Source organism: Meles meles, chromosome 3, assembly GCF_922984935.1.
Source record: "Meles meles chromosome 3, mMelMel3.1 paternal haplotype, whole genome shotgun sequence".
NCBI classification, from domain to species: domain Eukaryota; kingdom Metazoa; phylum Chordata; class Mammalia; order Carnivora; family Mustelidae; genus Meles; species Meles meles.
In genome coordinates, this window is record NC_060068.1 from 117,236,161 (window position 1) to 117,248,682 (window position 12,522).

The 12,522-nt window shown below is 41.3% G+C and overlaps 1 protein-coding gene across 3 annotated transcripts in view; it reads right to left on the reverse strand.

Annotated features, from left to right (window-relative positions):
• MEGF10 (multiple EGF like domains 10) overlaps positions 1-12,522 on the reverse strand; it is a 212,602-nt gene that overhangs the window by 66,006 nt on the left and 134,074 nt on the right. For all 3 annotated transcript variants that reach the window (XM_046000699.1, XM_046000698.1, XM_046000697.1), the window contains 2 exons: positions 5,153-5,399; positions 3,521-3,641 (listed from right to left, as the gene is read on the reverse strand). In XM_046000699.1, coding sequence (XP_045856655.1) covers positions 3,521-3,641; positions 5,153-5,399 — 368 coding nt within the window. The remainder of the gene's footprint in view (positions 1-3,520; positions 3,642-5,152; positions 5,400-12,522) is intronic.

Below are 12,522 nucleotides of genomic sequence, written 5' to 3' on the forward strand. Positions count from 1 at the left end.
TGGAGCATGAGATGGAAATTTTGTGTACCTGAATTAACAGTAACATCACCTAAGACAGTTGTCCTGTAAGAATGAACCCAGACATATTATTTCAGAAGAAAAACACTTTTATTTTCAGCAGGTTGAACAAACATTGCTGGGCCAAGATCAATAGGAAAGCTTATTTCCTGGGAAGAAAAATCAGAGAGTAACTTGGACATGTCTCCTCACCCTAGAAGCTGTCCATCTTGTCATGCGCTATCATTATATTTATTCCAATCCTATGTTTATAGGAATAAGTACCAATAGGTCAATGAAATACTATGATTTTCTACTTCACTTGGCTATATAACTTGGGCTTGTAGCTTATCATCTGTTTATTGGAGTTATTGTTAGCACAAACAACATATCCCAAATAACAGGGATTTTTAAACGGTTTTTTTTTTTTTTTAACTGTTGCAAGCTGTTGCTTTGTCCTCCTTCTCCCTAAAAAAAGGCAGACTGTGGGCACTCTGAAATTGGAGGCTAGTGAACACCAGATGGTTTTGTAAATGTTTATTCTGGATAGCGTAAGAAAATACATTTCCTCTAACTCCTGGCTACCCACAAAGGCAGTTGGTGTGCTAATTAAGTCTCCTCTGGTGGTTTTTAGCTATCTACAAACAGGGAAAGTTCTTCCACAGACTCTTGGAACCAAAAAAGCCTTTGAGAGATGATTCAGACCAATGCCTCACTGAGAATCATCTATGTGTCAGGCACAGAGCTAAGCTCTGAGAATCAACGATAAGGTCAAAACCTTTAATTTGTTCACAATGTGGTGGTGGGGGATAAATGCAAAAATAGCTCTAATCCCTCCATTCTAGCACAACTATCAACATGCCTGAAAAAATAGTGTGCCAAGAGTCAGTTTGCAATAAGCTGGTGTTCTGGTCAAAGTTCTCATTCTCTCAGGTACTGAGTCTGGCCGCATTTGTAAGGGTCCCACATCAGCTTCAGAAATGCTATGGAAATACTGTTTATGAATAAAGATTAATGTGAACAAATAGCTTTAAATGAGACATTCCTCTCCTGAGTTGAAATACACACATGTGTATGTGTAAAAGGAATATATATTCATCTTAGAAAAGCACCTAGAAAGACAGCACAAATAAAATGTTGTAGAGAGAAGTATAAGTTAGGAGCTAAGCTATGCAGATTGAGAAATGACCCGAAGCATTCAGTAAGAAACTTCTGTCCAGGTGGGGGGCCCGGAGTATAGAGAAAGCGGTAGAGAGGAGGCCCCAGTGGGCTGATGGGTCCATCCACCCAGTTACTGGGACTCACTGTCTGAGCCTGTGATTGCCACTATCCTGCATCATAACCACCCCAATCAAGAAGAACGCTTTGGTCTCAAGATGAGACAACTCTACCGACAATGTCTGTACACCAGTACTAAGAATGCTTACAGCTCTTCATCCAAACACAGAGCTCTCTGGACACTCTGCTGCCCCAACAAAAACCTTCCCTTGCCAAGGACCAAACAATGGCTAACATGGCAAAAGAGTGCCCACAACAAATGAAGAACAGAAGGAGTCAAATATAATTTAGTATTTCTACCTTGAGCAACTAAGAAAGAAATGCTGGTTTTAACTAAGACTTTTAAAAATCCAAAAAGGAGTAGCCTTAAGAAAGGCCTGGGTGTGTCACAAGTTTGTTTCTATTAACACTGACTTTGCTGGGTTTACACTCCTCAAGAGCTCCCTTGTCCGCCTATCTCAGGCACTCAATAAAAGGCCCCCTCACTCTGACTCCATTCCCTCATGGAGTTTCTCCAGGCTCTGCTTCTAGAACCAGACCTTGTCTCACCTGCTTACCTCTCTAACTCTCACCTTGGGTCTGGTATTTCTTTTCCACTTTTTTCCATGGCCCTCACACCTTGCGTGATCCCTTTCTTCCCATGATTCTTACCAGGAAGTGGACTCCTATTCTCCTTTGCTTCAGGACTACCACAAGGACATTAGCAGACCCATTCCATCCCAGACTTGGCTCCTAAGGCTCCAGTTTGGGTGGAGCCCCATCAGATTGTGGCTTTATGTGTACAGGTCATCTAGGTTGGGGGTCTAATAGGACAGTGACAAATATGTGTCTGGACTCAGGTGAGAGAAGGTCAAGATTTAGAAAAATCACAGGATGACTGTTAAAGGCATGAACTGGGTGAGAGTTCCAGAGATTTATAGGGAGAAAAGAGAAGAAGAATAAGACTGAAACCCAGGAAATACTGTAATAAATCAGTATGTAGAAGAAGGAGGTTAGGAAAAAGAGATCTTCAGTAACAGAGGTAGAGGGTTAGCAGAGGCACGGAAATATTATGAAGGAGGGAAATGGATGAGCAACGGGGTCGTATGTTTTGGCTTAATCAAGCAGTATGAGAACAGAAGGGTCATCACTGGATTTGGGAACTCAGCTTCACTACAGCTCCTGGAAATAGCAGATAATAGTGAAATTTCTTAAATTTTGTTTGTTAATGAAGGAAATCGTCATTGGTCATTCGTTCTCGTGCCTTCAAGCAGATGTACGCACAAACCAATGCCAGTAAGGATCAGCACCATTCCCAGGTTTCAGAGAAATCTGATTAGCAAATCAGCTTTGACACTGAGTGCGTCACATAACACCAAGGCTATGACATACTACATGAGGAAAGTGTGACATGGTCCAAGTTTGGGAAATGTGGTAAGTGACAGCTCCTCTTGGATTTTCATGCTGAAGGCTTTGAGAAACTCTGTAATACTTGGTAACTGGGTTTGCCTCAATGTGTCTCCAAATGCACATGACCAGATAATTTTTTCATATATGACCTATTCCTTTGAGACTAATGATTTCAAAGGACAACAATGACCCATGGAACTTAATTATAAAGACAGTTATAGACATATTTCATTTTATTCTGCTTTGCTTTACCGTGCTTCACAGATATATTGTTTCTTATTCTTTAAACAAATTGAAGGTCTGTGACAATCCTGAATCCAGCATGTCCACTGTCACCATTTTCTAACAACATGTATTCCTTTAGTGTATCTGTGTCGTATTTTGGTAACTCTTGTTGATATTTGAAAAAAGAATTCATTATTATTATGTTCATTGTGGTGATCTGTGATTAGTGATCTCTGATATTACTACAGTAATTATTTTGGTATGTACATTGGTTTTTTAGACATAATGCCATCATACTCTTCATAGATTACAGTACAGCACAGCATAAAACAACATTTATGTGTAAGGAGAAACCAAAAAATTAATTTGACTCACTTTGTTGTGATTCCACTTTATTGCCAAGGTTTGGAACATCATGTTTTCCATGAGGACACTTAGAGCATGTCAAGATTTAATCACCTTCTGCCTGAAGATTGACTGAAGGACACCAGCTTTGAAAAAGGTCAGCTATCTCCAATTTTGCAATCTATAACCATCAGGGTAACTTTCCTTTGTGCTAAAGTCCTCCATGTGCATTTTCACTTGAGCATCGTGAAACAGGTGACTTTGGGAGGGGAGGAAGGGAGCTTACCAGCCAGCCGGAAGGACAAGAGCATTCTCCAGTGACATGATGACAAACTCCTCCATTTTGGCAGGGGCATCTTTGCTCACACTGTGGACCATGCTTGCCAGGGGGACAAAGATCCTCACAGCTGAGGAATTGATGTGTGACAAAGGATATCGTTATTACCCAACCACAAGACCCTCAGGTTCACAGACTCAACAGCGCCCAGGGACCTGAAACAGACAAGCTTCCTCTGCTCAAAATTCTTCATTTCATTAACATCAAAGAATGAATCACATTGGCTGGAAAGGTCTTTGAGGGATGGTCTAGACCTTTCCTTTCTTTTGGGTTATTTTCTAATGAAACTATTCCTAATTTGAAGAGAATGTTTCCTATCTAAGAGCACCGAGGATGACTCTTCTCAGCCAAACATTCCTTGGTGACAGGAACTTTCCATGCAACTAGCCTAAAGCCTCTGTGTGATATCCGAGGTCTGCTTTTGTTTGTGGGTTTATTCCAACCTCAGAGGAGGCTGAAACATTTGCACATCCCCTGCTTTGTACACATATTCTTCACAATCAATTTTTAGCATTTCCTTCCTGAGCCTCATGATTTTCTGTGTCCTTAACTCCCACCCTTTTCCTATGAATGAACCTTCTTCTTTAAGCCATTAATTGCCTTGTTTGCGCTCTTATAAAACTGCTCCAAGTTTCCCAAAGCCGTATTCAATTGTGGCCTTGATTAAAACCCATAAAAGCAATATTAACAATTAAGTAGTTTGAGATGATCATTCATTCTTCTGAAAATGAGGGCTTTCTAGGCTAATGCAGTTTTTTTCTTAAGCTCTACTTTATAGCTGTTAATACTGTTGGCAGGAAGTATTTACCTAATCAGCCATATTTTTTCAAGTTTTAATTCCATGATTTACAAGTGTAATTTTCTCAGTAAGGGAGCAAGATTTCTCTATTTCCTTTTTTTTGGGCAAATTTTGCCTCTTATTCTGTTTACTGATACCAGCCAACTGAAGAAAGTCCCTCACACAAAATAAAGTAGTGGAGGTTAAGAAGTTGCATCAATTATATCCAGAAAAAATAAAACTATCTGTGTGCATGTATCCTACAAAGATCTGACACATTTCTTTTATGCTCACAGAGCAACGTATGTATCCACAGGCATTAAATAACCCAGTTAACCTTTTATCGTGGATTGTCTCAAACATCTTCCCCTTTTTCTCTTTTCTATGGCACTGAATCCACCCAGCTTTATTCGGCTAATTAGCTGCCACACAGAGCAGAACAACATGGACCATTAATAATAAATGTAATTGTGGGGTAATTAAAGCAGAACCTCAAATCTGCCCCAACTCCCCTCCCTCCCACCACCAATATTACCACTCAACATAAAGCCTGGTCCTCTCTATCTCTGCCTGGCCAGAAGGAAAACATGGATGGTGGCCATCAGACTTGGGCTGGAGTCTGAAGTTCAAGGAACATCTTAGAGCTGTCACTGCTGATCTCCCTGCTCTGTGCCCAGAGCCCGCCCTTTCAGTGACTTCAGGCAGCAAACAGAAACAGGAGCCCAGGAATAGGGAGGGGGAAGCAGCATGAATGGAGAAGGTGAGCAGGACTGTGCCCTGCTGCTTCTCGGCATGTCACTTACAAGGCTCCAGTGTACCCGGGTGGGCAGCGGCATTCCCCCGTGACGTGGTCGCACGTGGCGCCATTCTGACACTGGCATCTCTGGTGACAGTCATTACCGTAGGTGCCCTGCTCACAGCGGTCCTCGCAACGCCAGCCCCGGAAGCCTGCTGCGCAGTGGCAAGCCCCCGTGATGGGATTGCACAGGGCCCCGTTTTTGCACTGGCACCGGCTGCTGCAGTGGGGCCCCCAGTGATCACCATCACAGGCTGCAGGGGGAGAAATGAGAGAGGGCATCAGAGGATGGATGGGGCAACGGCAAGCTCTTCAAAACCAGCTTTCCTCTGCTCTTGATGAGAATGGCCTAGTGATCCCTTCATTGCCAGTCCATGGCTGGACAGCAGGGCCCTGGCACCAGCCCAGGTTAAGGCCTCTTAAATGTGTGCAGCACTAAACGGATCACTTCTAGTTACTCCATTGCTGAAGCAGGGCTATGATTTCCAGCTTGATGCCTTTGCTTAGCCTGTTTCCAGCACCTGGAGTGTTGAGTCTGATGTGGTGACAGGAGGATGTAAGAAGCATAGAGGGAGAGGAGGCTGGCTCCCCATATGGGAAGGTTCAGCTCAGGCAAGGGCTTGAATGCATACGGAGGAGTTGGAGTGCATCTTGTGAATAAGATATTGGTCATAAAGGATCTTTTTTTTTTTTAAATGATTTTATTTATTTATTTGACAGACAGAGATCACAAGTAGTCAGAGAGGCAGGCAGAGAGAGAGGAGGAAGCAGGCTCCCCACTGAGCAGAGAGCCCGATGTGGGGCTCGATCCCAGCACCCTGAGATCATGACCTGAGCCGAAGGCAGAGGCTTTAACCCACTGAGCCACCCAGGCGCCTTGGTCATAAAGGATCTTAAACAAGGAGAGACGATGTAGGTTTGCATCTTAGTAAGGTCAGTGGGCTATAGTCTGGGGAAGGGGCAGGAAGGAGCTCACAACAAAAGGCAGGGAGAAGGGCAGGAAAAATAGAGCAAATCAGGATGTAAATGAGATTCAGGGACCTGACCTTGGGCAGTGGTGGTGAAGACCAAGAGGGGTCATGCAGGCTGACCTACTGGGAAGCAGACTGACCCCGCTGTACGTCTAGACCAGAGCAATCCAAAGGAAAACTGCTGATCTGCTTTCAAGCTCAGTCAAAAGATGCATGGATTGGGAGGTAATCAGAAAAAAACGGAGAGTAATTGATTTGACCACTGAAATTCATTGACTTACTTAAAAAAATAAAACAAACACTTAGGTCAGCAAAGAAAAATGACAATAAACATGATTTCAGAGTTGTGAGATCAAGTCCTGTGTGGAGTTCGGCACTTCCTCTCCCTCTCCCTGCCCCCATCCCCCCACTCCTCCCTGTCTACCCACTCACACATGCAGGAACTCAAGCACACTCTCTCTTTCTCTCTCTCCCCAAAAACCAAAAAACCAAACAAAACCAAAAAAGCAATAGCAGGCATACGAAACCAGTAAGACAGTAACAGAAAAGAGCATTGAAGAGATAGATTTAAAAGTATAGTTCCAAAGGAGAGGAAGAATGGCTGCAATTCAAAATGAGCCGGAAGAGGGGAGAGGGAAAGGAAAACTCCTCTATCCCAAACATCCTAAAAATTATAAGGGGTGATGATAAGCCAAAACCAACTCTTAATATTCATTGCCTAGCCAGCTGCCTATTTATTTATTAATTAGATGCTATAAAAATCACAAGGGAAGATGCGCTCGGCCTGGAGCTCTTAGGATAAACTGCTTTTGTGCCTGCTTCCCTCTCTCTCTCTCTGCCTGCCTCTCTGTCTACTTGTGATCTCTCTCTGTCAAATAAATAAATAAAATCTTTAAAAAAAAAAAAAAAAACAGTTACATGTCATAAAAATTTTGTAACCTCAACATATCTAGAATGAACTATTGGGAAAAAAGAGAGAGTGAGAGAGAGAGAAATAAAACCAGGCACACAGGAAAGAACTTATTAGACATGCAGGATTCATCTTCCAACAGTAGAACCTACCTTCTATTTCATAATATCAAAAGGTTTAAGTGAATAATTTTGTTTTTAATCAGTAGGGTTTTGTTCTCATTAGCAATTTAATAAACATACTTTAACACAATTAAAAACAATGAGAGGATTAGGGGACCTAAACCAGATCAAGAAAGCAATTACCTGAGAACTCACAATCTTCTTTCACAGAATAAGATTAGGTAGTAGTTTAAGATTTAAGCCTAATTGTTATTCATATACTTGCTTCTTTATTGCCTATGGATGGGGTCAAAGAATTGTTTTTCAATTACAACTCTTTCAATTAGAATCTGTCCTTTTAAAAAAAAATTACACTGTATTTTTTTTTAAGATTATTTATTTATTTATTTATTTGACAGAGAGAAATCACAAGTAGAAATCACAACTCATCAGACTCCTGGCTGAGCAGAGAGTCTGATGCGGGACTCGATCCCAGGACCCTGAGATCATGACCTGAGCCGAAGGCAGAGGCATTAACCCACTGAGCCACCCAGGCGCCCACACTGTATGTTTCTTTAAGTGCCCTCAGATATCCCAGGTCGAGAAGAATTTCTCCTGTTTTTATGGGACACCCAAGTAAGTTACAGAGTCCTTCATAACTCGTTCCCTGATTCATCTGTCCTAAGAGTAAGGAAATCTTCATTCCATGTAAGCCAAATCTGTTATCGTGGAATCTGACCCTTTTTCATTCTGTCTTCCTCATGGTCTCTCGGACATGGTTCATCGCTGTTGTCTGTACTAGAAATGATCTTATTCCGAAAATGTGAATGCATCCTTGACCTTGCTCTTTGCAGGCTAACTACTCCCTCAATAATTTTTACTCAATTTTTTAAAAAGTCTGTTCAATTTCACTCATTTTCTTTGCTCAACTCTCCCTAAAGTTTTCATATTTCTCTCAACTTCTGGGAATCTCAGATATTAAATTAAATATTCATTTTTTCTTAATGTATCATGGCAGATTAATACAATCTTAGCTAATAAAACTACCTTGATAAGGACATCCAAATTGTGTCAGAAGCATTTAGAAAGCAACAACCAGGGGCGCCTGGGTGGCTCAGTGGGTTAAAGCCTCTGCCTTCAGCTCAGGTCATGGTCCCAGGGTCCTGGGATTGAACCCCGCATGGGGCTCTCTGCTTGGCAGGGAGCCTGCTTCCTCCTCTCTCTCTGCCTGCCTCTCTGCCTAGTTGTGATTTCTCTCTGTCAAAGAAATAAAAATTAAAAAAAAAAAAGAAAGCAACAACCATGATGGTATAGAGTTCCTTTTCCCCACAGTGACACTGGGATAAGGGTGGCCTGGAGCACATACATTTTATAGAATGTGTTTTACAATATCAGAAGAGTGGTGGGAAGAAGTCAAGGTACTAAGGGTACAGAACTTGTCTCTCTTCTTCTTTGTGCCACATTTCCACATCCCATTCAACAATTTCTCTCCCAGAGGAGCAGTCAGGCAGAGACCACTTCTATTTTCTTGGGGTTAGATAAATGCAAACTACAAAAAAACAAAAACCCTTAAGACACCTCCTTATGACAGAAACGAGTTCATAGCAGAAAATGATAACTCTCAGCATCAAAGAAAGTGTTTCAGGCTTTTAAGGAAATACTATCGTGCTGACATGGTTAATTTCCTGGCTCTGTCTAAGCACTGTGGCATGCTTTGAAGTGACAGCTTCTCTCCTTGGGGCTGCGTTTCTCTAACAGGCCACTGATACATGGGCCTCACAGTGTGAATACTGGGCATCAACATAAGCTGTGCTGAGGGAAAAATCCACATACAAAAGTATACAGACAAATAAGCAGGAAGTAGAACAAGTCAGACACGGAAGCCTGGCTTGAATTTAGGCATCACTGGGACTTCCTTTTCTTTCTTCGTGTGTCATATTTCACTACTGCAACACATCCATTTTTACAGCTTATGACACAAAAGCCTGATTACTCCAAACACTAGAATATGTTGACTGTCTAGACTAGAGGTAGAATTTGTTTCTTTGGAATGCCAAGGTTGACCAGTTATCCTGAATTCATGCACTGTGTTTGAAAAGACTGTTTGGAGACTCTGAGGTCAAATCAGTTCACATTTTTTACTTACTACCTCGATCTAATCTCAAGGGCCAAGTGGTTCACTCCCAAAGAAAAAGTGACTGGGTTGGTTACTCTCACTGACAAGTTAAAAAAAAAAAAAGTAGTTAATATTAACATGGCAATAGATGGGATATTCTAATAGGAAAAGGTATATGAGCAAACTTTTAGAACAAACTGAAAAGAATCCTAATACTCATAAGGGACTCGTTTTCAGCTTCTGGTTTCATCTCTTGTTGAGTTGTGCTAACAGCTACAAGTGCGCTCTAGACAGAGTGTACCCAGATTCATACAGCTGTTTCGGGGGTCTTAATGAGGGTCTCAGGCAGCACAGATAGCAAGCTCTAATAAGCTCTCACAATAAGATAGAAATAAAAGGAAGCTTAAACTACTGTGGTCAGAAGTACAGGGTCCATGCTACAACCCTCAGTGACAACTAGTGGAACACTGGGTCCTTGCAAGACAATGGGCTCACCCTAGATCCCTTATAGCAACAACTTCCAGTGACACCAGTAACCACAGTTTACATCTTCAGGCTGAGTACTGAAATTCACTCTGTTTATATCTCTCAAGGGCCCGCCATGTGCCAGCCATGGTACTAGGCTTAGAGTTCAAAGGAGAATGCTTCTAGAAGCTTACAGGTTACCAGCAGAGGCCTTAAGTTCTTAGACAATAAAATACCCCGTGAAAAGCCATCGAGTAGGAATATGGATGAGGTACAACAGAAAACACAGGGATGACCTGTAACCAGTGTTGTTGAACTGTGAAAGACTTTCCAACTAAAATGATGTCCAGGCTGAGACCTAAAGGCAGAGTGTGCCCTACTTAAGTAAGGGATGGGGGATTTGAACATAGGAAGAGGGGCAGTGGAAAGGGAGGAAGCTACAGGAGGTACTACATTCAGAGAGAATGATACATACAACAGTCACAAGGCTTTGAAATGGCAAATGCCCATGAATGCCTGCTTCTGCTACATCATGACCACTATCATCTTCCTGTGTACAACAAAAGTAGTAAGTATAGAAATAAGCAGACATGAAGAGATGCCCTCTCCTTTCATTGGCCCTCACCAGTTTTCCAAGCTCAGCCCAAAAACCTCTGTCCTTCAGGTACATTTTTTTCAGATCCAATCTGAGATGCTCTCTGAAAAAGACATCGGTATATATTTTCCATGAAACTCATCTTGCACTCAGATCGCAATTTTTATATATGTTTGCCCTGTTCCCTATCAAACTTGAATTTCACAGGTGTTAAGACACACTGACAGCTTTTCTTGATCTCAGTCATTGCCAACAGAAACCTTCACCCTGCCACATCATGGGAGCCACCCAGTTGATTCTGATGGTTAGAAGCATTCTGATTTCAGGGATATTAAACTAGGAAAAAACTGTGTAGCCTCAGTCAGGAAGTAAGGTGCCAACAAGGATAAGCCTGATATTTACTGGGATAGTGATAACCTCTCCCTTTTCTGAAAACTAGCACTCACATGCATATCTATGGGAGAGTAGATTACCACCTCTGTTCTACACCTTAATCTAGAATGATGTATCAAAAGCTCTTCAGTCATAAATTCCTCTTCAGAGACTTTTCCAACACCAATAAACATATGGGTGTAAACATAGTAACAATTCACAATAGTTCACTCATTAAAAATATTTACGATGTGCCCACAGATACCTATCTAAGCCTGAATACAGATGAACCCTTGCAATGGCCCTGTGAAGTAGATACTAATGTAGTCCCTATTTTACAGATGAAAAAATGGAGATCCAGGTGACTTTTGTTCACCTGGTACATGGGTAGTAAACAGTGAAGTCAGACCTCCTGTCTTCAGTCTCTTTACTAAACTACTATATTTTACTCCCTCCAAAACTATCATGATGTTTAATCGCAGTACTGTTTATATTTATAGTAATAAAACTGACAAAATCTAATTTTCTAGTAATAGAAAATAGTAAAAAGGAATTGGTAGAATCACATAATGGAATATGACGCATCAACTAAAAGTGACATTAGAGAAGAATATTTAAGGAACTTAAAAGACATTAGCAATATCTTAATTGCAAAAAGTAAATTTAAAATGATGGGCACCGTATGATCCAATTTTAGCGATACATTAGAATGAACCAGATGAAATTGCTATTAATTTAGGTTAAAAAAGGCCAAATATCAGCAATTTAATATGGCTGAACCTAATACCTGGGAAGGAGGGGAGAAGAGAGAGAGCATGACAAAGACAGAAAGAGAGGCAGACAGACAGATACTAAAAAGGCTCTATGGTCAAATGGTACCAGAGTACCAAATTATACTCTGGGTCTTAAGAATATGCTCGGTTTTTCTATTGCTCATTTAGATTAACCAGATTTTCTAAATTTTTTTTTGCAATCATTGGATATTCTTTTGTCAGTAAGAGAAGAGTATGCAGAAAAATCTTTTGAAAGGGTTCGACCCACTGAGCATTTCTATTGTGCGAGCTTCTGTGCTCCATGCTTTATCGCCTCTTTCTAGTCATCACAGCAATTACAACAGGGTTTGTATCATTATCACATTCAGCACACAGAGATATTTAGGACGAGACCATGTGGGTAAAATGTCCTCAAACACCTGGCTGGTCAAGTGGTGGCATCAGTATTAAAAAAATCCAGGACTTATCGTGAGTGCTGTGAAGTGTGTAAACCTGGCGATTCACAGACCTGTACCCCTGGTGATAAAAATACATTATATGTTTATAAAAAAAAAAATTGGAAGGAGAGGCGAACCATAAGAGACTATGGACTCTGAAAAACAACCTGAGGGTTTTGAAGGGTCGGGGGTGGGAGGAGGTTGGGGGAACAGGTGGTGGGTAATAGGGAGGGCACGTACTGCATGGAGCACTGGGTGTTATGCAAAAACAATGAATACTGTTACGCTGAAAAAAACAAATAAATTTAAATACTGAAAAAAAAAATCCAGGACTTTCTGTGAACAAAAGTCCAAGCATTTTTCATGCGGCCATGCAGCTCCTAAAGGAGTGAAATTACACATTTTGGTTAAACAGAATATCCCACAATTTCATCAAATATGATTCTTTGAAGCAGAGCAGCAAATGATAAGACCTTTCACTGAGCAAGCCTATGGGGTCAATAGGGGCACTGAAAATAGGAAATGAACTCAGTCGTGAGAACATAGGGCATTTCTTGAAGAGAGAATAAAATTAAGGAGATGTCAGATGTGAAGAGCTTCTGTGAGTTGATAATGACTCTATGCAAACAAAAAAGCC